The sequence below is a fragment of the Gracilinanus agilis genome, chromosome 4 (assembly GCF_016433145.1).
Source record: "Gracilinanus agilis isolate LMUSP501 chromosome 4, AgileGrace, whole genome shotgun sequence".
Taxonomy (NCBI): domain Eukaryota; kingdom Metazoa; phylum Chordata; class Mammalia; order Didelphimorphia; family Didelphidae; genus Gracilinanus; species Gracilinanus agilis.
Genome location: NC_058133.1, coordinates 179525144 through 179552575, shown reverse-complemented (window position 1 = coordinate 179552575; position 27432 = coordinate 179525144). Strand labels below are relative to the sequence as shown.

General features: G+C 38.1%; 1 protein-coding gene across 1 annotated transcript; it reads left to right on the top strand.

Moving 5' to 3' along the window:
• Positions 1 to 1755: 1755 nt before the first annotated feature.
• DGKE (diacylglycerol kinase epsilon) lies at positions 1756 to 26483 on the top strand. The gene is made up of 11 exons (XM_044675073.1): positions 1756 to 2225; positions 12280 to 12439; positions 13912 to 14031; positions 15206 to 15349; positions 15509 to 15666; positions 17604 to 17655; positions 18192 to 18305; positions 20455 to 20526; positions 21670 to 21797; positions 22320 to 22431; positions 26286 to 26483. Exons 1-11 carry the CDS (start codon positions 1756 to 1758, stop codon positions 26481 to 26483), a joined length of 1728 nt encoding a protein of 575 aa, XP_044531008.1.
• The last annotated feature ends 949 nt before the right edge of the window (positions 26484 to 27432 follow it).

Here is a 27432-nt window from a genome sequence, read left to right as displayed (position 1 = left end):
CTCGGGGAGCGGCGGCTGTTTCCCTTTTTGTTCCTGCATCCCCAGAGCCCGGCGAAGAGCCGGTACTTCAATTATTGAGGTGAATGGGAGGCGGCAGGGTTTGGGGAGCTCTTGGACATGGGTTCAGATTCAGTCGCGGCCACCTACTGTGGAACCGTAGGCATTTCACTTCCCTTCATTGGGCCTCAGTTTCCTGCAAATTGAGAAGGTGAGGTTGGACCAGATTAGGAGTTTCCAAACTGGGATACTCAGGAGAAACACATGAAGGGGCATGGGGAGTATTTTAGCAATTAACTAGATTATCCTACCGCATTTCATCTGTCTTATTTATTATGTGTCTATATGTGTGGCAAACCTTAGTCTTTGTTTCCCTTTGTAAAGAATTAGTAGACTTAGGAAGGTTTTATGTGCATATGCCTAGTAAACTCTATAATGTCCTAGGATCAAAAATTTAGAGCTGGAAAGGATCTTAAAGGCCAACTTCCTTATTTTGCAGATGGAGAAACTGATTATTATTATTAAAGAATGTGGGAATGTTTTTCTTACATGCATATACATAATACATTCTTTAATGCCTTAGCATCATAAATTGAGATCCAGAAGGAACCTTAGAGGGCATCAAAGCCAAATCTCCCTCATTTTACAGATGGAGAAACTGAGATTGGTTATTAAATTAGGGGGGTATGTTTTTTCTTATATGTATGGTAATTCAAGTATTATAAATGATCCTAGATTTAGAGCTAGAAGTTAAAGCCTCTCATTTTAGAGATGAAGAGGCAAACCAAACATTGAATTAAGGTCTTTTTTATTGTGATATGCTTGGAAACTCTAGAATTTATTTCCTTTCATATTGAATAGGAAGTATGGGATGGTTTACTGAAGGTCAGAGTGTACAAAGGATAAAAAGGTTGGGAGCCCTCAAACTGTGTGATCCATGAGGTCCTTTCCAGTTCCAAATTGAAAAGGGGAGAGAGAGAGAGAAGCAGGAGAAGAGGCTGGCATGGGCATCTTAGTCTTCTTCTGTGGTCTTTTCATGAAGAAGACAACTCAGGATATTGAGTTCATTGTCTTTATTGGGGAAGGCAAAGCCATAACTAAAAATTGATCACTTACCTCTGAACTGAGGAATAATGTGATTGGACTGGGCTCGATGATCTCAGATCCCTTCCAGCTCAAAATTCTTTGACCCCACAAGAAAAATTCATGAGGATAATAGGATATGAGAAGAGATTGCTTTTCATGGAGTTCTTTTGAAGTGGTAGGGGCAGCAGGGTTGAGGGTAGGAATGCTGAATTTGACCCAAAGTGGTTTGGGGATGAACTGTTCTTCAGGAACTTCCTTGACAGGGTATCTGTGGCCAGTACTGGCAGGAGAGCAGTAAGACATGCTCTCAGAAAAGTCAGAGAGGAAAATTATAATTGTTTTCAACCCTAGATACTGCAGGTAGGATGACAGATGGCCCCTTCTGGGTGGTATAGTTAGAAAAAAATATTTGATTAAGAGCCAGAGGGCCCTGCTTTCAAATCCTTTCTCAGCATACTTACTACCTGTGTGACCTTGGGAAAATTTCCTAATCTCATTGAGCCTCATTTTTCTCAGTTATAAAATATGACAGTTGCAGGTGGACTTGATGGTCACTGAGGTCCATGATTCAGTGGTTCATGTTCCTAGAGTATAGAGTAAAAGGGGAGAGGTTGAAAACTAACATTAATTCTGCCTTTTTTTTTTCTTTTTGAATAAGCATAAATGGAAAACATGGAAGGAAGGAAGCAACCATTTCACAACCCTACTCCTCAGTCTATGGGTATGTTTGCTGATAAGAATTTGTTCCTGTGGACTCTTTGCTCAGTATTGCTGCCTGTGTTGATCACCTTGTGGTGTAGTTTCCAGAGATCCCGGAGGCAGCTTTACCAGAAGGACATTTTCCGAAAGAGCAAACACAACTGGCAGGATACAGATCTTTTCAGCCAACCAACCTACTGCTGTGTGTGCACCCAGCACATCCTCCAGGGTGCTTTTTGTAACTGTTGTGGGCTGTGCACTGGTGAAGATTGCCTCAAGAAAGCAGATCGCCAATTCCAGTGCAAAGAGATCATGCTTAAAAGTGATGAAATGGTCCAGGACTGCATGCCTCACCACTGGATCCGAGGCAATGTACCTCTCTGCAGTTACTGTGTTGTTTGCAAGCAGCAGTGTGGTAACCAACCCAAGCTCTGCGATTACAGGTATTAAGTTGCAAGGTACAGGATTAGGATGATTTTGTAAAGTAGATGGGGAGGCCTGCCTTGATCTCTGCTAATGTTCTGGCTGACTGCTTTCATGAAGCAGACTAATTAGCATCACTGGTATGACTCACCTCACTAGCACTAAGGAAAGACTGCAGTGACGAATAAGGGAACCATTCAATGAATGCACAGTATGTGTCCTGTGCTTCCAACATCCAGTTCAAACCTAGAGCAAGAGTTAATGGAGGAGGTTAGAAAAATATAAATTATATTCTTGGAATTACAAAATTAATTTGTTCTTAATTCAGAAGTCTACTAGTCACCACAAATATTAGGGGGGAAAATCTATATTCTAGGTGACATTCTTAGACACCACTTTAAAGTTATTGAGAGATCCGGTATGGATGTTGTCATCAGCTTTATTTGCTTAAGGAGGCCACAGGAGAAAAAAATAGTTCTTTTAACAGATAATCGTTAAGTACTTGCAGTCTCCTTATCAGATTTCACTGTATTAATTAATGACTTTGACTAAGCAAAAGACCTCATAATGAATTTTGTGCACAAATGATAGTTAACCACATTTTTTTTTCAAACCCATGCCTTCAGTCTTAGAATGGATACTAAATATTCTAAGAAGCAAGAGCAGTAAGGGCCAGACAATTGGGGTTAAGTGACTTGCCCAGGGCCACACAGTACTGGGAAGTGTCTGAGGTCAAATTTGAACCCAGGACCTCCTGTCTCTAGGCCAGGCTTTCTATCCACTGAGGCACTTAGCCACCCCCACATTTTCATCCTTTACTGCTCCTCTGTACTGGCGTTTGATTTTAGAAATACTGTCTGAAAGGAAAAGTGAAAGTAAGTTTGCCATTACTATCTAAAAGGTAAATTTGCTTTTAGCTCCTCCTCTGGTATGTTTTAAGAGAAGCAGCAAGTTGTTACAATCTTCATAGTGGGAAAGAGTGCTGGTCCTAGACTCAGGAGAAATCTCTGGGTTCAAATCATTCCTCTGATACTAGTTGTGTGACCACAGACAAGGTCCTTGAAACCTTTGAACCTCAATTTTTTTCAACTCAAAAAATGTCTGTACAAATTTTTTCAACAGACATTATTAAACAACTGCTCTGAGCTAGGTCCTGAAGATAAAGAGATAAAACTGCAACAGTTCTTGCCCTTGAGGACCTTACTTCTATTGTGCCTCTTACTCTTGCCTTCTCTACAACCAAGGCATGCTGAGCAGAGTTGGAAAAATAAGAGCGTAAAGAAAAAAGGAGACAAAATGAACAATTGAGCACTGTAAAAATATCAACGTATTATAATATGAATTATGGGATTTGTAAAGAAACAAATTTAGGTTTGAAGTAAAGAATAAATTCCTAATGGCTTGGAGGTATCCAAAAGAAGTTCCCCCTCGTTGGAGGGATGAGTGGTCCACTTGTCTGATATGTTTAGGTGGGATTCTCATTCAGCTATAATTTGGACTAGACAGTTCCTGAGGTCCCTTTCAGCCATGAGATTTTGTGAAAGGAGGTAGACTGTCTTAAATTCCTAATGATCTTTGGGTTTTGTCATTTTCTCTAAGAAAGCTAGTTTATGTACACTGATAATAAGGATTGTATTTTCAAAGTGTCAGACTGGGATTTTTTTGTCTTTGTTTTTTTTTTTTAAACCTCCCCTCAGATCCTTAAAGATTTATAGACTTGTGTGTTAGCTTTCAGAGAGGTAGATCTAAACAGTTGTATGGTCTGTCTTTTCGGATTTGATATTCTATTTATACCTTATCCTTTTATTCTCATTGAGAGCCAGATTAACAGTGGCTTGAAATAGTTTTTGCAACTGCTTATAGGCAAGCTTTGATTTTGGAGGTTGGGATTAGGTTATAAAGAAAGTAGTCATAAATATAGTATGATATTTATAGGACTTTGGCTCTGAGCAGAATTAGATAAAAGGTTTTATTGAACAACTAACAATTAATTGATTGAGTTAGCATGATGAACAAAATAACTAATTTTGGATTCTACATAGTAGATGAAAACAAGGCTCCATTATTGTAGACAAATTTTTTTTTAAGAACCCTTACCTTCTGTCTTGAAATTGATACTAAGTATTAGTTCTAAGGCAGAAGAAGGTAAGGGCTAGGCATTTGAGGTTAAGTGACTTGCCCAGCATCACACAGTTAGGAAGTAGCTGAAGCCAAATTTGAACTCAAGGCCTCCCATCTCTAGGCCTGGCTCTCTTACCACTGAGCCACCTAGCTTACCCCTGTAGAAAGTTATTTTTGAGTATGTAGTAGATTTGTCCCTAGTAAATTTAGGGTTCAAACTGAAGTCATTTCCATCTTTTCCCCTTTTCAAAGAAACTGATTCTTTAGTCATCACTTCTAGAACATTTTTCATCCAACAAAATTAACAAAAACAAATTTGTTTTATATAATCTGATTGTCTGCATTTAATCAGTGGTAAATGGTGGTTCCTTTTTCAAGAATTTATTCTTAAAGGTTGCTGTGAGCAGCCAGGTTTGTTTCTAGTTAGATTTTCTTTCATCTTTTAGATGTTTATAGTTCCCTGAGGGAAAGACTACAGTGCTTAGAAGGGCTGCACATTTGGTGATGTTTAGGCAGATTTATTTCAGCCAAGAATCTTGTGCAGCATTGTAGTCTGCTATGGCCTTCCATAACAGTGAGATGCTTCAGAACAAGAAATAAAGGGAATAGATATTTAGAACCTCTATAACAAAACAGATTGGTTCTCACCTTGATTTTCTGACCCTTGAGGCTAAAGGGTTAAAGAATAGCTTTAGTAATATAAACAATGTTTAACCAAGTGATTGCCCTTTTAAAAGGTTACTGGGAAGTCGAATGTCCAATTAAGTCCAAGTAAATAAAGAAGTTTACCTTCTGCTGATCCTGAACCTCAGAACCTATATGTTTAATCAGTCAACAAGCATCTAGTAAGCAGATACTCTGTGCATAGTAGATGGAATGCCAGGCCTGGTCAGAAAGACTCATCTTCTTGAGTTCAAATATGACCTCTCACTTAACCTGTTTACCTCAGTTTCCTCATCTGTAAAATGAACTGGAGAAGGAAATGGCAAACCACTCCACTATCTCTCCCAAGAAAACCCCAAATGGGACCACAAAGAGCCAAACATAACTGAAAAACAACTGAACAAAAACATGTGCTAGGCACAGGGGATACAAATGCAAAGATGATAAAAACTGAGGCACACAAAGGCAAAAACAGTCAACATTCATAAGTACCAGGTATTGGGGACCAAAAAAAAAATAATCAAGGCCCCTGCTTTCAAGCAATCAACATTCTCCTGGAGGAAGAAAAAATGTAGAATAAATACTAATTATTTAGGGAAGGAGGCACTAGAAACTATCGGAAAAGGCTTTATGTAAAAGGTGAATCTTGAGCTGAGTCTTGAAGGAAGTTCTACAGAGCCAAAGGGAAGAGGGAGAGTTTTCCAGTTATGGGGAATGATTTGTGTAAAGATTTAAAGGCTAAAGGCAGGATAGTACAGAAGAGAGGCCAAATCAGCAGAATGAGGAAGGGGTATGACATACAGTGAGGAAGAGAAGCCAATAAAGGGCTTTCAGAGACAAAAGGGGGAACTTAAATTTGATCCTAGAAGTAATAGACTTAAACCTTAGGAAAATCTCTTCCAACAGCAAGGTGGATTTGAGTAGGAAGCGACTTGATCAACCACAAGAAAAATCAATTTGGCCATTACAGTAGTTTGGAGGAGAGATCATAATTGGCAACTGATGAGATAGGTTAGATGAGGGAGAATGATGAGTTGGGGATTGCACCATTTTGAATTTGAGTACCCTCACTGGAATGGGGGAGTTTTGAAGAGGGATGAGTTTGAAGGGAAAGAGTTCTCTAATGTTATTTTGGCATGTCTGTGGAAACCTGGGTCACAGGAAAGATGGTGCCTTCAGAAACTAAGGAAGTCTGGTGGTAAAATATTTAAAGGTCAGGTAATCATTTTTGTTCTAGATAAATTGAGATACCTATAGCACATCAAGGAGGAAACGTTCCAGCAGGCACAGACAATTGACAATATTGCGTGTCTTTTTTTTAATACACTTTTATTTCTATACTCTATTTGGCTTTCACACCACCTAAATTTCCTTCTGTAACCCTCATTCTTTTCTCTTCCAGAGTCATCTCATAAAAGAGAGATACTGTATAAAGTATCAAATAGCCATTTGGTGATGATACCTGACTAAAGTTAAAGAAAGAGAGTAGGGATGGAGATAGAGGTTTTAGAACCATTTGTGGAAAGGTGGTAATTTTTTTTTTTTTAGTAAATAGCTAACAAAATTTTCATAAATCATAATATTAAGAATAGCTTGCATTTAAAGTGCTTAGCAGGGGGCAGCTGGGTGGCTCAGTGGATTGAGAGCCAGGCCTACAGATGGGAGGTCCTAGACAATCTGGCCTCAGACACTTCCTACCTTGTCAAGTCACTTAAGCCCCATCGCCTAGCCCTTACCACTCTTCTGCCTTAGAACTAATATATGGTATTGATTATAAAATGGAAGGTAAGGGTTAAAAAGTGCTTAACAAATTTATCCCATTTGAGCTTTACAACAATCCTGGGAGGTAGGTTCTATTATTCTCATTTTACAGTTGAGAAAACTTGAGGCAAGTTAGGTGCCCAGAGTCACACAGCTAGTAAGTATCTGAGGCCAGATTTGAATTCAGTTCAAGAGATGGTAATTAAATACATGAGAATTAACAAAGTCACCAAATGAAAGATTATGAAAAAGCACTAGACTGGGAATCAGAAAATGTCATTTTGGATGAGTCAGCCCACTTCTCTGGTCCTCCGTTTTTGTAAAAAAGGAGGTTGGACCAAATTGCCTCTGAAGTCATTTCTACATTCTAACCCTCTGTAGACCTGTGTTCTATAATTCTTTATTTTAAAAGCTGGTGAAAAAGGCAGCTAGGTGGCTCAGTGGACAGAGAAAGGTAGAAGCCAGATTGTAGAGAAGATACCTTAAAAACCAGGCCAAGAAGACTCTATTTCCTATAAGCAATGGAAAGCCACTAAAGAGTTTCAAGAAGAGTTTAACTATCCTGGACCTTAGGAAGGGTATTTTAGTAGTAGAGTGTAGTATAGAATTGGAAAAAAGGAAAAAAGTTGAAGTAGGGAATCCCATTGCAGTAGTCCCATAGAAACTTTGTAAGGGTGGGAACTAGGGTGATAACTGTGTGAATGGCTGAAATAGAACCAACACAACTTGGCAACTGGCTTGGATTGGAAGAGGAGATGAAGTCAAAGGCTGAAAACCTTTGTCACTGGAAAGATGGTGCCCTCAGAAACTACTGGTAGTAGATCATCTTTAAGGGTCTGGTAATCAATTTTGTTCTAGATAAATTGAGATGCCTATGGCACGTCTAGGAGGAAATGTTTCAGCAGGCACAGACAATTGGCAATGTTCTATTGTTTGTTTGTTTTTTTAATACACGTTTATTTCTATACTCTATTTGGTTTTTATGTCACCTGAATTTCCTTCTGTAACCCTCTTCTTCCTTCTTTCAGAGTCATCTCATAAAACAAAGAATATATTTTTTAAAAGAAAAAGAGAAAGGGTGAATGTTTAAGAAAATATAAACTGTCTAGACTATCAAAGAAGGAAATAGAATATCTAAATTAACCTATCTTAGAAAAAGAAATTGAACAGGCCATAAGTGAACTTCTTTTTTGAAAAAGCATCAGAACTAGTTGAATTCTATCAAACACTTAAAAATGACTAATTCCAATATTAAATAAATGATTTCTTTATAAAATGAAATTTTATTTATAAATTTATTCATTTTATTTATTTATAAAATGAATTTATATTTTTATGTAAGTTTATATAAATAAATTTATAAAGTAAAATAATAGGTAAAGAAAGGAGTTTTACCAAACTCCTCTTATGAAACAAATATGATACTGGTACCTAAAACAGGGAGAGCAAAAACAGAGAAAGAAAATTATAGACCACTTTCATTAATGAATATGGATACAAAAACCCTAAATAAAATAATAGCTAGGAGACTACAATATACATCACAAACATTACACATTGGGACCACACAGAATTTATTCCAGGAGTGCAGGGATAGTTTTGGAATGCTATCAACACAACTGATCATGTTTATAACAAAAATAATTTTAAAAAAAGAGGAAGGGGAGAAAAAATAATCACAACATCAAAAATATATGACTATATTCAGTGCATAGATTGTTTTCTTGGCTCTGCTTATTTATATGTTAGTTTAAACATAAATCTTTCCACGATTCTCTAAATTCATTATATCCCTCTTTTAAGTGAAATCTTTGGAGTATGTAAAATCATGGACATTTTAACAACTTTATTGCATAATTCCAAAAGGAATTTGAAATTATGGGAGTATTTCCAAGGGAAGAAAATTAAGTTGCTTTTGACTTGTTTCCTTCAACTTATTTTTTCTACCTTTACATTCATCCAAAAGATTTCCTCTCCTTGTCCCAAAAAATGATTTTTAATAGCCTTCTTTGTTTGGTTTGGTCTTTGATTTTCTATTTATTTACAGTTAAATGTTTTTAACTTTTCATCTATTAGCACTCATTTTCAAAGCAATAAAAAATCACAAAATCCTCTCTCTCCTAGTGTTTTTCAGGAAGAGCAGTCTGATGTAAACTGGTAGTTATTTTTAGACCAAAGAACAAACAGTATTGCCAGGAGTTCCTTTTCCTTGTATTAATGTATTTGTGGAAATTAGTGACATTCATAAGCAATTTCCACATGACATTGATGCTGGGATTTAACAGCTAAAATTCAATACAAGTGTTACATTCAGTTGTGTCCTTGGGTCCTTTTAGTTCTTTTCATCTTCCCTTGGCAGCTGCCTGTGATGAATTAACAAATAGTTTTAAGCATGTATGCAAATGTAAATATATTAATAGTAAATTATTAGCGGGTTTTGTACTACTAATTTAAACTTTGCAAGGGAGATAAGATTTTCTTGGTACTAAAATATTAGCATTATACCTTCTTTAAATGATAGATAAATCTAGGACTGGTCTAGGAGTTTGATTTAGTCATAGGATCATAGATTTAGAGCTGGAAGAAACCTTTGAAGTCCTAGAGTCTAAACCTCCTCATTTTACAAATGAGGAAACTGAGACTCGGAGAAGGTCAGTGACTTGCCCAGAATCTCATAGCTGGTAAGTATCAGAGACAGGATTCAAAACTTGGTCTTCTTAACTTCAAATCTAGCACTATCCACTACACCATACTGCTCTTCAGTTATTGGGATTAGAACTAGTATTGGTTAATTATAACAGCTAACATTTTTATGTAGCACCTGCTGTGCCCCAGGCACTGTGCTAACTAAAAGCTTTATAGCTATTGTCTCCTTTAATCCTTACAACAACCCTGTGAGGGGAAGTGCCTTTATTATCCCCATTTAATAGATGAGGAAACCAAGGCAAACAGAACTTAAGTGACTTACTCAAGATCTTATAGCTAGTATGTGTCTGAGATCAGATTTGAACTTGGGTCTTCCTCTCTCCTTTCTCTGGTTGTGTGAGCTTTTAGTTAGTGACTGCTTTTAGACTATCAGACTACTATCATAGTAAGATTTGACCATCTAGCTTAAGTCAGATAAATGAAAGGAGGGGGTGGGATGAGAGGAATAGGTCTTGATTTTAAATATATGTTGAAAAGATCCAGAGCAAAATATAAAAAAACTTTTAGAAAATTTAAATGAACCCTTCAAGCTACAAGGATAATTTTCCTAAAATACAACCCTGCCTGTGACACTGTCTTGTCCAAGAACTTTCATTGGCTCCCTATGACCTTGTAAGTACTCCACAGCTTAGAATTTAAAGTGCAGGAGGCAGCTGGGTGGCTCAGTAGATTGAGTTTCAGGCCTAGAGACAAGAGGTCCTGGGTTCAAATCTGGCCTCAGGCACTTCCTAGCTCTGTGACCCTGGACAAGTCACTTAACCCCTATTGCCTAGCCCTTACCACTCTTCTGCCTTGGGACCAACACATGGTATTGATTCCATTGAGACAGAAGATAAGGGTTGTTTTATTATTTTTTTAAGACTAAAGCTCATCACACTTTGGGCTTCACTATATTCTTCCAGGCGGATTGCGTACTGCTGCCCCATTACTCTGCATCCCAGCCCACCTGGCCAGCCTGCTGGGCCCCAGCCTTGGCCATTGATCCATCCCCCACCGCTGGGCCTCTCCGAAGCTCTCTTTCCTACAGGGAATAGCGCCGTCCTCACCTGCCCCTTAGAATCTCTATCTTCAAGGCTCATTCATATGCTGCCTCCTGCAGGAAGCCGAGCCTACCTGGTTATCATGCTCCTGCGTGTTGTGTTAGTAACTCCTCAGCAGTTTAGTCTAATAGAGTCAGTTGCTTGGGGCCTTGAGAGGTTCGGAGACTTTTGGCGGTTGCTGTATGGCCAGAACGGGTCAGGGGCAGGCCTGGAGCTCAGCATGTTCTGACGGCCAGGCTGCTCTCCCCATGCACTAAAGCCACAACCTTCTCGCTGGGCACGTAAGCAACAGGGTATAGAGGTGCTCATTTGATTGAAGTCGTGGGCATCATTGTTATTTTTTAAACTCTTACCTTCTGTGGAAAGGGCTTTTGGAGTTAAGTGACTTGCTCAGGATCACACAGCTAGGAAAGCATCTGAGGCCAGATTTGAAGCCAGGACCTCCTGACGTCAGGCCTGATGCTCCATCTACTGTGCTACTCTCTTGTGCATAATTATTAAAAGGTATTTGTGGGGAGGCAGCTGGGTAGCTCAGTGGATGGAGAGCCAGGCCTAGAGATGGGAGGTCCTGGGTTAAAATCCAGCCTCAGACACTTCCCAGCTGTGTGACCCTGGGCAAGTCACTTGGCCCCCATTGCCTACCCTTACCACTCTTCTGCCTTGGAGCCAATACACAGTATTCACTCCAAGACTGAAGGTAAGGGTTTAAAAAAAAAAAGGTATTTGTGGAAATGGATACTTGGTAAAAGAAAGTAATGATTTATGTCAGATCAATAAAGAAAATGCTCATTTTGTACTGTTTTGATTAATTTAACTATCATTGTTTCCTTTGGGAGAAAGAAGATATATTGCTGGGGGATGTGGAATGTGGATCTTGAGAATTAATATTTTATGCATATTCATGAGGCTGAACATTTCCACTAACATTTTAATAGTCATGGTAAAATAGAGTTTTACAATTTTACAATTTACAAATTTACAATAAATAGCTTAAATCTTTTCCAGCAGTTGCCCAAGCTCTACTTCCAAACACATCAAACTCAAAACTGCTCTAGAAATCACTCCCAAGTTTCTTCTTTTTTTCAGGTCATAGAAAATGCTAGCTCCCTTCTAGGAGCAATAAAGATGGCTTCTTGGTTCACTGTTCCTGATTTTGGGAACTCTGACAGGAAAAAAAGAAAAGAAAGTTGTACTCAGGGTGAAAGCCAAATTCATTTTCTTCCTTTCATCTCCACTCATTCTTTGTAGAGTTGAATCTACTGTGTAACTTTTACATGTATGAAAATCTGGGACCTTTGTCCCACGGGCTTATGATTTTTGGTCACAATAGGTAGGCCAGACCTAGGGGAGAATCTGCGTGTAAACTTCGGTCTCATTCCTCCTTTTAATGTGTCAAACATCAATGGCTTCCTGTTGTCGGTCTTTAATCTTGTCTTAGCTTTTCCTCATCATTGCTTAGCTGAAAGTTGACTCTATTTTATTACTTTCCCTAGACTGATGTTTTGCAGTGTCATGAAGTTCATTGAAGTATGCGAACATCTTACAGTAGTCCACTGTTTTCAGAGGTGTTCAGAAGCTTTTGATACAAAATTTTCTTGATAATTTCTGGAAAAAAATGTTCTTGATACAAAATCACCAATTTGGTGATAGATTCATTTTGCTTTTAATCAGAAAAGACACATAATGGATGAGAAGTCTAAAAATATGTGTTAAATTGAATGAGAATATTTGACCTTTTTTACAGTCACTGCCATTAATTTCTCATGCATATTTTCTTCCACAGGTGCATTTGGTGTCAACAGACAGTACATGATGATTGTATGGAAAGTAGCCTAAAGAATGAAAAGTGTGATTTTGGAGAATTCAGAAGCCTCATCATTCCTCCAAGCTATTTGAATGCCATCAATCAGATGCGTAAAAATAAAAAAACTGATTATGGAAAGGTATTTATAGTTCCTGTTGAAATAACTTTCTAAAATGACCTAGTGTGAGCTTGGTATTAGGGCATCAGGCTTTCCAGCATAAGTATTTAACTAATCTTCAGTCTGAGCCCAAGAACCCAAACACCCATAGTCTTTTCTGTGTTTAAGATTTGCTATTGGGGGGCAGCTACGTGGCACAGTAGATAGATAAGCAGGCCTAAAGATGGGAGGTCCTGGGTTCAAATCTGGCCTCAGATACTTCCTACCTGTGTGATTCTGAGCAAGTCACTTATCCCCCATTGCCAAGCTTAAAATACAAGGTAAAGGTTTAAAGAAAAAAGATTCGCTACATCCACTAGGAAAGATTCAAAGATAAGAATTCCTGAGCAAAACTATGACCTAGGATTATAGAGGATACATCTCTGAAGAAAAGAAATCAAAAGGCAGGAAAATCACAGGAAAGAAAAATATTATCTTATCAGTTCTGCATCAGGGCCAGGAACTTCTTTCCTCCCTATTTTGATAATTACAATAGTTTTCTTAGTAATCCCCATATGTTTTATTTTATGCATTTAAAAAACAATATTCTGAGAAGGGTTATGTGTGCTTCACCCAACTGTCTGCTGACACAACAAACAACATAAAAGGTTAAGACCCTCTTTCTATGTAGCAACCTTTCGACATCTAATAGATTGTGTTCAGCACTAGTGGCCACATTTTAAGAGAGGCACCAACAAATTGAAGTACTCCATGCTGGAGGGGGGATGACTAAGATGGGGACATGTCCAGAAATCATGTTATGTGGAAGAACTGAACTGTAAAGTTCACACTAGAATATGAGATGGGTGAAGGAAGAATAATGACACTAAGAAGAAGAAGAAGAATATAGCACTCTCTAATATCTGAAGCATTGTCATATAAGAGCCAGGTCTAGAGACAGGAGGTCCTGGTTTCATATCTAGCCTCAGACACTTCCTAGCTGTGTGATCCTAGGCAAGTCACTTAACCCCCTTTGCCTAGCCCTTTTTGCTCTTCTGCCTTGGAACCAATACCTATTCCCTGAAGTTCCTAAGGGCAGAACTAGGAAAATGGCTAAAAGTTAGAGGGAAGTAGCCTTTGATTCATAATACAGGAGAATTTAACAGAGTTGCCCAGTACTGGCACAGACCCCCACCATTGTTAGCACAGTACAGGGCTAAATAATTAGTAAAGCTACCTGTCATCAGAATATTCAAAAGATTCTGGAAACCATTTATCAGAGCTAATGTAGACATGATTTTTTCATTGTCTGGGAGGTTGAACTAGATCAACTTCGGTCTTTTCTAATTCCAAGACCTGTGCTTGTATGCTGTATTGTTGGTCCTGAGAAGTCTACATCTGTTTCTCAGCACACTATAGCAGTAAGCACAGGTTTTATGATAGAAGGAAATGGAAACTTCAGTCCTTACTATTTCTTATCTATTTCACCTATTTCTTTGCTTTTCTTTCTATAGCTACCCTCACCTGTTGGAAATCAGTGGACCCCAATAATCATCCTAGTCAATACTCGTAGTGGAAATAACATGGGACAGATCTTACTGGGAGAATTTAAGATTCTTTTAAACCCAGTCCAGGTAACTATAGGAAAAATCTTCTATTTTTGTCTATGTTAATTTTATTATATTCTTATTCTCCTCAAAGACAGACCTTCTAAATGTTAGCCATTTCATTGTAGAAATGTGTTACGGCTACAAAGGAACTATGCTTCTAACTTTAGAGGACTGCGTCTACTTGTATTTCTGTGGTGCCATCCTTAGTTGTGAAAAAGCACATTACAGTCACGTAATGTGTGTTTTATATATATATATATAGTCATATAATGACTGTAATGTCATTACATATATAATGTCATATAATGACTATGATGTCATTCAGAAACAGGCATTTGAGTGAAGAATGGACCTGTGTGAGAAGTTCTTTCCAACAAAGCAAGCAATAGCTTTCTACACCTCATCCTGTGTAGACCTCCAAAAGGCTTGGAGCTTTCTTCTCCACCTCTGAACGTGTGGTGTCTGCCAGTAGAGTTTCCAGGCTGACTGCTGGTGGTTGTCCCTTGCTCATACTCTATAGCCACCTCACCTTCTTTTCAGGACATACATCTTTCTAATGGAATCTTTTACACCACTTTTTCTGTCTAATGATTGGTAACTGCTAAGATTTCAGTCTACTGATTCCTACCATGCATCTCTCCATTGCCCTTTGGAGGCCCCAAAATTTTCATTCTTCCCAAATTAGCATTTTATGACTCATAGCTGCATAATATCACTAGAAGAACATTGACATTTAAAAAGTGAGCCTTTTTTTCATGGAGATGCTTTGGGTCATTAGAATCCCTGTGTAGTTTCCCAAAGGCAATCCAGTATGTTCCCTTCCTATTCATTTCCAGGCTCAGTTCATTGTCCATTAATGGTGTCTGGCCAAACTATATGTACTAGAATACTGCCTGCCTATGAGTTGTAAGCTATACCTTTCAAATGAAATATTTTCAAAAGGGCAGAAAAAATACATGAGCAGGACAGTTTTATGAGCAAGATTTGGGCAGCAGGGTTAGGGGAGTGGTTTGTAACTCATTAATAGCTGTAATCACAAGTGAAAGAAAAGCTTTTACATTTCATGTAGCAAAGGCCCTATTTGTTTTTATTTTAGCTATACTGGACACATAAACATAAATCAGTATCAGTGAGTCATCTTTAGATTGGAAAGATACTGATTCATAAAATCATCTATTTGGTTCTCCTTTGTCTTAAGGTTTTTGATCTGACCAAAGTTCCCCCCATCAAGGCCTTACAGCTTTGCAGTCTACTTCCTGACAATTCTGTTCAAGTGCTTGTGTGTGGTGGAGATGGCACTGTGGGCTGGGTCCTGGATGCGATCGATCAGATGAAGATCAAGGTATTTAAATATTTTTTCCTCTGTGTTCTCCTTAGTATATGCTTAATAATATAGTTTATATCACTAACTTTATCATTTTGGATTTTGAATTCTATCAAACATGGTGACCTTAGAAATAATATAAAAAGAAAATTAAAATCTATCCAATCTATATTCTAGGGTCAAGAAAGGCACATTCCACAAGTCGCAGTCTTGCCTCTAGGAACAGGCAATGATCTGGCCAATACAATGGGTTGGGGTGCAGGTTATGCTGGTGAAGTTCCGGTGGAACAGATCTTAAGAAATGTAATGGAAGCAGATAGAATTGAACTTGATCGGTAAGTTACAGAGGGAAAGTAAAACTTCTGAGCTTTGGGAGTTTTGCTGACATTCAAATCTGAAGAACTATAGCCATATGAAGTAAACCACAATTTCATCACTGAGCTGTAGCTCACCAAACCTTTTGTGATTTGAATATGTTTAAAAGTAACACCAGAGAGATGAAAGAATCATTAAGAGAAATTAAAGTATACATTCAAAAGCATGAATAGAAGTGCTGCCAACTTTATACCACAGGATTGTTTTACAAATGAAAACGTAACAATAAGAACATTCAGGCATTATTAAGAACTTGTACTAGTTTCTTGAGAGATGGAAAATGTAAAAAAAACGTGGGCTTACCTTCATGGAGCTTATAGTATAATAAGGGAGAAAGACAGAAGCACAGATAAGTATAAACATTACATTCTAAGAGCATTAGAGACTTTGTAAACTCAATGCTATGTGAAATCCTTGGGAGGGAGTTGTTAATGGCTTGGGGTTCAGAGAGGATACTTTTTGAATTGGGTTTTTTAAAGTTAGTAGGGAGGCAGCTGGATTCTCAATCACATAACCCCCATTACCAAGCCCTTACCTCTCTCTTCTGCTTTGGAACCAATATTTTGTATTGATTCTAAGACAATAGGTAAGGTTGTTTTATTTTTTTAAAGGTTAGTAAGACTCAGATAAGCAAAGAAGGGATAGAATACATTCAGAGCATAGTACTAAAGCCCATTCTATAGAAAGAAAATTTGAAGGAACTAAAAGAGAAGCTTAAGAGCAGAGTGTGATGGTTCAAGTAATTAAAGAACCATCATAGAAAAAAAGGAATTAGATTTGTCCTGCTTGACTTCCAAGATTGAAACTAGGAGAGGTGGATTATAGTCACTTTGAAGGAAGGGAAAATGCTTTCATTCAAGCCATCCAAAAGTGAAATGAACCGCCTTGGGATGTAGCCAGGGATCTATCTTTGGAGGTCTTCTTGCAGAGACTGGTTGACCATGTATCAGTATGTAGAAGAGATTCTTGGCCTGGTATGCAGTTTGACCTCAGAATTCCCTGTGATCTGAATGGCATACACAGAGCCACAGAGGTAGAAGAGCACATGGGACATCAAGAGGGAAGCCAGATGTATCCAGAACATGGAGCTTGTGGAGGATAGGAATGTAAGTGAAGGCTAGAAACAGAGTGGGGCCAGACTGCAGATTGCTTTAAAAGTCAGGCAAGGGGGAAGCTGGATAGCTCAGTAGATTGAGAGCCAGACAGGAGGTCCTGGTTGCAAATCTGGCCTCAGACACTTCCTAGCTATGTGACCTGAGCAAGTCACTTGACCCCCATTGCCTAGCCCTTAACCACTCTTCTGTCTTGGAACCAATACACAGTACTGATTCTAAAGTGAGAGGTAAGAGTTTTAAAAAAAAATTAGACAAAAGGAACATCTATTTTACCCAAAAGTGAGTGGAAGAGAATGGGAATAGCCTTAGTTGGGGTACCTCTTCTTGTAACAGGTGCTGATCCTGAGCCTTGGAAAATGGAAGGGAAAGGAGAAGAGCTTCAGAAGTCATCAAAGTGAATGGTCTTACTCTTTAGAAGAGGAAGAGCCATAAGGGAAGAGTGTAAAGAGCTCCTGTGAGAACATGAAGTTCAGAATAAATGTTATAATCAGGAAGTTGAGAGTCGAGGGATTGTTAGATAGCAGCAAAGGCCAGCCAAGGTTACATAATGTAATTTGTCCTGGTACGTCTCCATGTCTAAAAAATGGATGTCTACCTCGCAGCTCTCCCTCCCTCAGAAGAAGAAAATGTAAGTTAAGGGTCAGTGGTTATTCCAATGAGCTTGGAAAACCATCATGCCTTTCTCAGACACTGTGCTAGGTAGCAGAGGAGCCTTTGCTTTCTAGTCTTCTGGGTAGTTGTGGGTGAAAAGCACCTGTGCCATCTCTTTCTCTTGTTTTTAGGTGGAAAGTCCAAGTAACGAAGAAAGGATATTACAATTTAACAAAACCAAAGGTACGGTTTATATTCTTTGGAGATATCATTAAAGGCTACTAGATAGTACAGTTAGAACACCAAGCCTGGAGTCGGAAGGCCCCGGTTCAAATCTGCCCTGTGTGACCCTGGATAAATCACTTACCCCAGATGTCCAGCCCTTGCCATTTGTCTGTCTAAGAAATGATACTAAAGCAGAAGGTTAGAGGTGTTTTTTTGTTTGTTTGTTTTTTAAGAGCTATATCATTAGGTGATTATCAGTTTTTGACTGCCACTTGGATGTCTCTGTTTAGTGTCTTTGTAGAATTTTCCTCTCTGGTTCTTATATTCCTGTTCTATAAAGTGAGGAAATAGACTAGAATCATTCCAAAAGTTCCCCTCAGCTTTAAAATTCTGTGATTCAGTGCACATAAGTCTCATGCAAAAATCAAGTGTTGCATGTATTACTATTTTCAATAAGCATAAATGACTAAAACCTCACATACTTGAGTGTGTGACAAAATCTTGGGCTGAAAAACACTATATTACTATTCCTCTTTTTTTTTTTTTTTTGGCAGGTGTTCACAATGAACAACTATTTTTCTATTGGACCTGATGCTCTGATGGCTCTAAATTTTCATGCTCACCGTGAGAAGACGCCATCCCTGTTTTCTAGCAGAATTATTAATAAGGTGTGTTGGATAAAATAACATTTCCTGCTTATCTCTGAAGGTACAGTAAAAATAAACAGTTCCATTCTTATTTGGCATCCTTTGAAGTAGAGTCATATTGAATTAACTTATAAAAACATTTACAAACATTCTGCAATGTGTGTGATCATTTAAGATTGTCAAATTGAGTGCTTAGATAAAAAGGAGAATTTCCATCAAGTCCAGTGTAATTTATAACAACCTTCCAATCATTTCAAATTAAAAGTTAGCATATTTTGTTCATAAACTTGTTCAGACTAGATGACAACCACAATCAAGAATAAATTTTAACCAAGAGAATTTTTTGGTGAAGTAGCATTTACTTTACTAATGAAAAAAAACAAACCCAAGATTTTTGTTGGAGTGACCAAAACTTCATATGAAAATAGAGAACGTTTGTTTGCTGTGGCCATTAGCCAGAATTACTCCTTTATCTTCCTCATAGAATCAATTTCTTTTGAAGTTTTCAACGTGTCTTTCAAAGCCTGAGCAACGGAATGTGTAAAATAAATGCAATATCATTTTGCTTTGTCTTGTTAAACATGTTTCTAAAACCTTCTCTTTTTAAAGAAAAATGTTTTGATATCTTATTTTTATCTCCCCTTTTTTCCCCCAGTATATTTCTCCCTCCTACCCCATCCAGAATCATCCATATAACAAAAGAGGGAAAAACAGCAGTTAGGCAAAAACTAACCCCCACGTCAATCCAGTCTGATGGCATACGCCATACCTCACCAGTGCGAGGGAGAGGGAGGCGCCTGCTCATAGCTTTGCTTTGGGGCCAAGTTTGGCCATTATAATTTAAGAGCATTCAGTTTTAGGGGGTTTTGTTTGGTTGTTTTTTTTTTATAAAGATATTTTATTTTGCCAATTACATGTAATAACAATTTTCCACATAAGTTTTCAGAAGTTATAAGATCCAAAATGTCTCCCTCACTTCCTGCTCTCCTCCTCCCAGAATGAGAAGTATTAGTTTTAAGGGTTTTTGTATATCTTATTTTCTTGGTCCCAATTATTTCATTTTGCATTAGTTCTTAGAAGTCTCCCCATGTTCCCTGTATTCTTTATATTCATTATTTCATATAACACAGTAATATCCCATTACATTCATGCACCATGAGTTTAAGCCTTCCCCCTTTTAACAATTTTTATTATAAAGGTGATTGAGTACTGAAGTATTTGCAAGATTTTTTTTTAACCCTTTCTTTCTGTCTTAGTAACAACTCTAGGACAGAAGGACAAGGGCAAGGCAAACAGAGTTAAGTGACTTGCCAAGGTCACACAGCTAAGAAGTGTCTAAGTGACATTTGAAACCAGGTCTTTCTGACTCCAGGCCTGATGCTCTGTCCACTATGCCACCTAGCTGCCCCATATTTTCAGGATTTTAATTATCTCAAATCCTCAGGCACTTAAGCTTTCTATTTTCAAAACTAATGACAGATTTGCTAGAGTAAAATGATGTTACTTCATTTAAAATACATCTCTTTTCATAAACTTAAGTGAGCCTTTTAGAGCAAAAAAACAAGTAAAAAATGAATTTGTCAAAATACACAGTCATTCAATCACCTGGCATTTATTAAGTGCCTACTTTGTGTCAAATATTGTGATAGGTGCTGTGGTTACAAATGCAGAGAACAGAATGAGCCCTACTCTCAATGAGTTTGCAAGTAAAACATGAAAACAACCAAGAAAAGTTAAATCAGTGTTTGCTTTCCTGAAGAGTTGTTATTTAACCTGCCATTCCAGAATTTGCTAGCACTTTCAAACTACCAATAACATAATAGAATAAAATGTAACTGCATTAAATCTGATTTCATCTTCTCATTTCTTCATTCTAACCCTACATGGAAAGCCTTGCTTAAATTCTTTATCCACAATCTTTTCTTTTTAAGAGAAAAAAAGAATCTTGGTTTGGTTTGGAGGGCAATTTTTTTTTCCTTAGGGGAGGAGGGTAGTGATAAACTGTAATTTTACAGGGGAAGACTCAGAATATGGTGGAAAACATCTTTGTTTTAGTGTCTCCTTTTCATCATACATCAAGGAGGCAAGGTTAGTGTAATATTTTTCTCAATATTTAAAGTTTTTGTCACATGTTTAAGGCTATATTATATTCTCTTTCATTTTTGCCTAGGCTGTTTATTTATTCTATGGAACCAAAGATTGTTTAGTACAAGAATGTAAAGATCTGAATAAAAAAGTTCAGGTAAGGCATTCACAATCTTTCCAGTTCTTCTTTCCTGTTTTCCCCTTAATGTCCTGTCCAGAAATGCAAAATTTTGCGTCATTAACATGTCTAGATTTTCAGGAGCCAAATTAGCTATCTGGTGTTTATACTTTTTACAAAGTTAAAAATATAAACAAAACTTTTTGACTATAGAAATTGTTAGTGATTACCACAGTATAACTGAATCCATCCTCTAATTAATTTTTTTCATGGTTATCTCTCTTTTTTCTGAACACTGACTTTATATTGTTGTTCAGATCACAGTTTGGCACTTTATTATACTTAGATCGTTTCTAATTATTGCATGTGTGTTTAATGTTTTAAACAGGTCCATGCTTCACATTGTATGTATTAGGTGCTTGATAAATTCTTATAACTCTTGAAATTATGTCTAAATTAGGAAAAGAAATGCATCGCTGAATTTGAGAGTTGGAAGGTACCTCTGCACCCAACCTAATCCAACCCATACCCAAAAGGAATCTCTACTATAACATACCCAACACATAGTATAGTCTTCAGACATGCATTCACCTTAAGTAAAATTAATCAAGTCATATCCTTAGGCTAGTTTTAATATCCCATTTGTTAAGTGGAACCCCTGACCAAATGGAAGGCTATTCCTTTCACATAAAAAGGACAGTAAATGTAATCTTTCTCTCTCCCTCCAAAATGACAGTACTTCCCAAGTTAATTATAGATTCACTGTAAAATCAATGAAAATACATGATTTTCTTTCTAGATAGGGATGGGAACTAGACCTATGATTTCATTGGTATCCTCATCCCCCCAGTGAGAGAATTCTACCAGTTCAAGTTGGCACTTTCTCTGCAACTTATAGACTAAGAGAGATGCTTTGAGCACTTGGGGGTTGTGATTTATCCAGGGTCCCAGCCAGAATATATCAGAAGCAGAGACCAGATCACCCTGGCTTCAAGAGCGGCCTTCTGTCCATCACAATCCTTTCCTCTCCCCTACAATCATCATAAATAGTAATTATGTCGTATATCCATGGACAAAGTTTCCAGATAGATTTTTTTGTTTTATTTTTTAAGCTTGACTCTTAAGCAGGTACATCTGTGTTTTGTCTCTTAGTTACTCACTACTTGTTGTATCTCTTTAAAGCTAGAGTTGGACGGTGAGCAAGTAAATCTGCCTAATTTGGAAGGAATCATAGTTCTCAATATTGGATACTGGGGAGGTGGCTGCAGACTGTGGGAAGGAATGGGAGATGAGACTTATCCTCTAGCCAGGTACGTAACTTGTCCTTCATGTTACCATATCATTGAATTTTAAAATATCCCACCTGTTTCTAGGGGTGGCCCAGAGGATAGATAGCCTGCTGGGCCTGGAGTCAGGAAGACTCATCTTCTTGAGTTCAACTCTGACCTCAAACATTTACTAGCTTTGTGATCCTGGACAAATCCCTTAATCTTGTCTGCCTCAGTTTCCTCATTTGTAAAATGAGCTTGAGAAGGAAATGGCAAAACTACTCCAGTATCTATACCAAGAAAACCCCAAATGTAATCACAGAGTTAGGCATGACTGAATATCTGTCTCTCTCCTAGTAAGCTGAAGAATATTTGCCCTTATAAATTTGTTTCTGTTTGTCTATTTTATTTATCAGTAAAGATAGATTAATAACAGTGATGAATTGATAGAATTTTTTTTATTGCCAGCCTAAAATAAAATCATACATTGTCTTGAATCACAATTGGCAAAATGAACTTTATTTTATAGTGTTATGTAATCATTGTTTGCTTTTCCAATTTTAGTCATGATGATGGGCTATTGGAAGTAGTTGGTGTGTATGGGTCTTTCCACTGCGCTCAGATTCAAGTGAAATTGGCTAATCCTGTCCGAATAGGTCAGGCACATACGGTTCGGGTGAGTATAATAGGTTTATCCCTGTTCATATTTTAACTGTCAACTTAAAATCACTTTTTTAAAAAAATTATTTATTTTTGATGTTCTTTTCTTTTAAAATTTCTGAGTTCCAAGTTCCTTCCCACCCACCCCACCTTTACCCACTGAGAAGGCAAGCAATATGATTTCAGTTATGCATGTAAAATATAAAACATACTTCCATATCATCCATATTTTTTAAAAAAGGTAAGAAAAATAAAGAAAGAAAAGTATGCTTCAGTTTGCACTCAGAGTTCATCAGTTCTTTCTCTGGAGGTGGAGAGCATTTTTTCATTGTAAGTGCTTTAGAATTGTTTGGGATCATTGTATTTGATTAGAGTAGCCAGGTCTTTCACAATGGATCACCCATTCCACCAATACTGTTATTGTGCACAATGATTTCCCAATTCTTCTCACTTTATTTTGCATCAGTTTATATAGTTCCTGCCATGTTTTTCTGAAACCATGACTCCGCGTCATTTCCTATTGCAGAGTAGGATTTCATCACAATCAGAGGCTACAACTTGTTCAGCCATTCCCCAATGGATGGGCATCCCCTCCATTTCCAATTCTTTGCCACCACAAGAACAGCTGTATATATTGTTGGACATACAACTTCCTTTTCCCTTGCTCTCTTTGGAATACAGACCTTTTAGGGGGATTGTCAGCTCACAGTTTGATAGCCCATCAGGCCTAGTTCCAGATTCTTCTCCAGAATGGTTGGATCAGTTCATACCTTTCTTCCCTCATCTGTGCCAGCATTTGTCATTTCTGATAGCTTGTACCTCCAAGTTGTATTAATTTGCCTTTCTCTAATCAGTAGTGATTTCGACTAGAGCATTTTTTCATGTGACTCAATCCCTTTGATTTCTTCTTCTACCCATTCCTATCCTTTGACCATTTATCAACTGGGGGATGGCTCTCACAAAATCCTTCTTAAGGATTCCATTCTCAAAGTGATGTCATTCTTTCTTTAGTACTTGAAGGATCAGTGATTCCTTTGATGTGGGTTCCCTTCCCTTGCTGGTGATCTTCATTAAAAATACCCAGCAGTGAGTGTGGTGCCTAGACAGCAAAGACAAGAGCCTAAGGAGGCGGGCCCTGTGCTTGGTGGAGCCACCCTTTGCACACCCCTGTCTTGACCCTCAGACCAGGATCATTTCTGTCCTGCAGAGGCATCCCAGTGAGACCTTCAGGGGAAGGAAACATAACAGTCATGGTTCTGACTATGACTGCACAGCACCCTAAAAGACAGGCACACAGGCACAGCCCCTCACTGTGAGGCATAGACATTTGGGGGCAATCTGCAGGTAACAGGTGTAGCTAAAGCAATCAGTTCATCAAGCCTTTGTCAAATATTGACTATATCGTAGGGACTAGGAGTAGAGAGACAAAAAGGAAATACCTGTTGCCTTCAAGGAGCTTTTAGTCAGTCAATAAGCATTTTCTTCAGCACTTCCTGACTGCCAGGCACTGTGCTAAGGCCTAGGGATAGAAGCAAAAGCATTCTGCTTTGGAAAAATCATAAGAAAGCATAAAATGAGAAGTACATAAAAAGCCGCAAAGGGATTGGCAGTAGGGATGAGGCATCTCTAAAAATGGGAGGGCAAAGCCTCTCAGGAGGCTGTGCTGAAATTAGACCTGGAAGTGAACGAGGGGCCTACTAGGGGCTGGCACAGACTCTGGGGATACAAGGACAAAGAGGAAGCAGGGCTTCTTCGTGCCGAGTTTATATTCGGTTGAAAGAGAGAGCATATACACAGATGAATACATACACAATAAAAACAGGGGCATCTGGGAGAAGAGGAGGTCGGGTAGCTTTAGGACTGTGAAAGGCTCCATGTTTCTGAATGTTTTAAAGAAAACTCAGTGTTTTAAGATGCAGAGCTGATATCCACATTGAGAGAAGGAACTGTGGGAGTAGAAATGCAGAAGAAAAACAGATGATTTATCATTTGTTTATGTGGGTACAGGATGTGAGGTTTTGGTTTAAAAGATTACTCTGTTACAAAATTGAATAATATGTGTCAAGTGATATCACATGTATAACCCAGTGGAATTGCTTGTTAGCTTCGGGGAGGGAGAGAACACGAATCATGGAATCATGGGAAAATACTTAAAAATAAAATTTTATAAGATATAGAGCTGAGAGGTAAATGTATTCAGGGCAGAAGATGGGGCAGCTGGTGCAGAGACTTGGAGGCAGGAGATAGGATATTCATGGGAGGACACTAAAGAAATCCAGTTTGGCTGGATCTTAACATGCATGAGGGGGAGAAATCTCTAATCCAGTTGGAAAGGTAGTTTGGGGTCAATTTGTAGAGGTTTTTACATGCCAAACAGGGCTTTCTATTTGGTCCTAAGGGTCAAAGGAAACTCTTAAAACTTGAATTATGGAGTAATATGGCCAGATCTGGGCTTTAGGAAAATCAGTTTGACAGCCATGTGGAAGATGAATTGGAGAAGGGCAGCTAGCTGTAGCACAGTGGATAGAACATCAGGCCTGTGCTGGGAGGACCTGGGTTCAAATTTGGCCTCAGACACTTCCTAGTTGTGTGGCCCTGGGCAAGTCATTTAACCCTCGTTGCCTAGGCCTTACTGCTCTTCTGTCTTAGAATTGATATTAAGACAGACAGCAAGGGTTTAAAAAAAATTTAATTGGAGAAAGAAAAAAGACTTAAAACAAGAAGACCAATGAGGAGGCTTTTGCAGTAATCTAGGTAAGAGGTGATGAGGCTGTGGAGGCTGTGTGAATAGAGGGAGAGGACAGAGGGGAGAACTGTGGAGACAGAAGAGACAAAATTGAGTGTCTGTTCATGTGGGCTGAGAAGTAGAAGGAAGCTCTTTCTAGGCAGTAGACAGCAAGCTTGTGTGAAAACAAATAGAAACTGGAGATGAAATGGCATGACCGGGACAGGGCACCTGGGACACAGAATTTGCAAAGATAGTTTGGACTCAAATTTTGAAGGGCCAAAAGCAGGATTGTCTTTTGTCCTGGAGATAATCGGGAACCACTGACATTTCTGGAGTAAGGCTGTGGCCCTTCCTGGTCAGCCTTGTGGTCAAGGACAAGTGCACACAAATGAATAAATAGATTGTAGAACTATTGTGGGCTTCAATCCCCAAAATCACAGAAGTTTGGAGTTGGAAGGGACCTGAAGGTTCTCTGACCACAAAATGTTTACTCCCAAAGGGACTTCTTAGAGGCTTGTGAACAAACAAACAAAAAAGACCTGCCTGATTTCTGTTCCTCCAACCCCAGCTCTGTCCTTCTCCGCAGCTCCTGGTCTCTTTCCACCCTACCTCACTCCCAACTGCTGAGAGCCACTTCCTCAGGCAGCAGGGAATAAAATAGTCCAAGATTAAAAATTTTTTTAAGTTTTTTAAAGATATCCTATCATTCTTGAGTACAATTTGGATAGAGAAACATTAACCTTAAGTCTAGGGATTCTTAACCTGGGGATCATGGCCCCCCAGATGATCTGTGGATAAATTTCAAAGGAACTTAAATGAGGGAAAAAATATCTTTATTTTCACTAACTTCTAACTAAAATGTATCATTTTCCTCCATAATGAATGTTAAGCAACAAATATTCCAAGAAGGGACACCTGGGTCCACAAAAACACAAAAAAGTGAAGAACCCTTGCATGTAATCCAACCTTTACCCAACTCATCAGTTCCCTCTGTGATAAGTAGTTATCCAGCCTCCTTCTAAACAATTTGTTGGTGGAACAATTTGCTAGAGTTGGAGAAGTATTAGTTAGTAAAGGCTTCTGTAGACTATTAATGATCACTCATTTTTTCTACTTCTGCCCACCTCCCCCTCCCAATCTAGTTGATCTTGAAGAGCTCAAAGATGCCAATGCAGGTAGATGGAGAGCCTTGGGCCCAAGGGCCCTGCATAGTTACCATAACTCATAAAACACATGCTAAGATGTTGTCTTATACTCGGGAACAAACTGATGACGATGCCTCCAGCACATCTGAGCAGGAGCACACCCGAGAAACTGAACAGACTGATGAAGACATCTAATCATCTATGTGGAGCAAACCATGGAGATCTTAATCCATTCTTCAGTTTCTTTATAGTGTTGTTGGCGCTGTAAAAAATATATATATATAGATATATAGATATATATCTATGGTAAGGACATTCTGAAGAAAACTAAGCTTTTAGTTATTTGCAAAAGCTCAACGCTTAGTTTCAGCAAAATATTTTCACTGTATGCTCTTCAACTAAAAGCTATGGAAGTTACACCATTTGCAAAATGTATTAGTTTTTTGTTGTATGTTTTTAAGCAAGGGAGTCACTTTTAAATATGTACTGTCTCATTCATTTTTCTCATAGCAAATGTCTGGTGTGCACACTTTATGTGCATCAGGGTGTGATCTGGAAAAAAAACAGTTCTTTTCCTGTATTATTTTTTGGTTGATGGCATTGGAACATAAAATATTTTATGAGAGTGCACTGATTTAAAGTAGGGCTGCATGGAATATTAGAGATAGCTTAAGCACTGATAAAAATGTCCGTCTACTTAGCTGCACTTTATTTCTTAAGAGAAGATTCCTATATCACTGAGCAGAGTTTTCATCCACAAATACTCGTTCTTAGGAACCATGAGACTGCTTTTAAAGAAAGAAGGCCCCTTTAAATTTTATTATAGGATCATCTTCAGACAGCATTAATTGGTTAAGCCAACAGGTGATGACTTAAAAGAGTTTGGTTTCAGAATCTCTCTGTAATATTCTTAGAACCAAAACACACTAGAAATGAATTAAGAGGGCAAAACCTATAATTAAGTAGTTTGTCTGAAGTCTTAAAACTCACTATCCATAGAAATCTGTGCTTGTTACTTCATTCTCTTTGGGATGGTCATTTAAAGAGATATTGAAGATTTAAAGTATATTTTAAAATATACAAGTGAAGTTCATTAAAAAGGCACTGTTCAAAGTAAGCAAAGTATTTTAAATGCAGTAACAAG

Excerpts from the sequence above, each read along its gene's own strand:
- DGKE (XM_044675073.1), top strand. The coding sequence starts at position 1,756 with ATGGAAGGAAGGAAGCAACCATTTCACAACCCTACTCCTCAGTCTATG. Across the intron at positions 15,350-15,508 it reads TCGATCAGATGAAGATCAAG|GGTCAAGAAAGGCACATTCC; the intron begins GTATTTAAATAT and ends TCTATATTCTAG. Across the intron at positions 20,527-21,669 it reads ATCTGAATAAAAAAGTTCAG|CTAGAGTTGGACGGTGAGCA; the intron begins GTAAGGCATTCA and ends ATCTCTTTAAAG.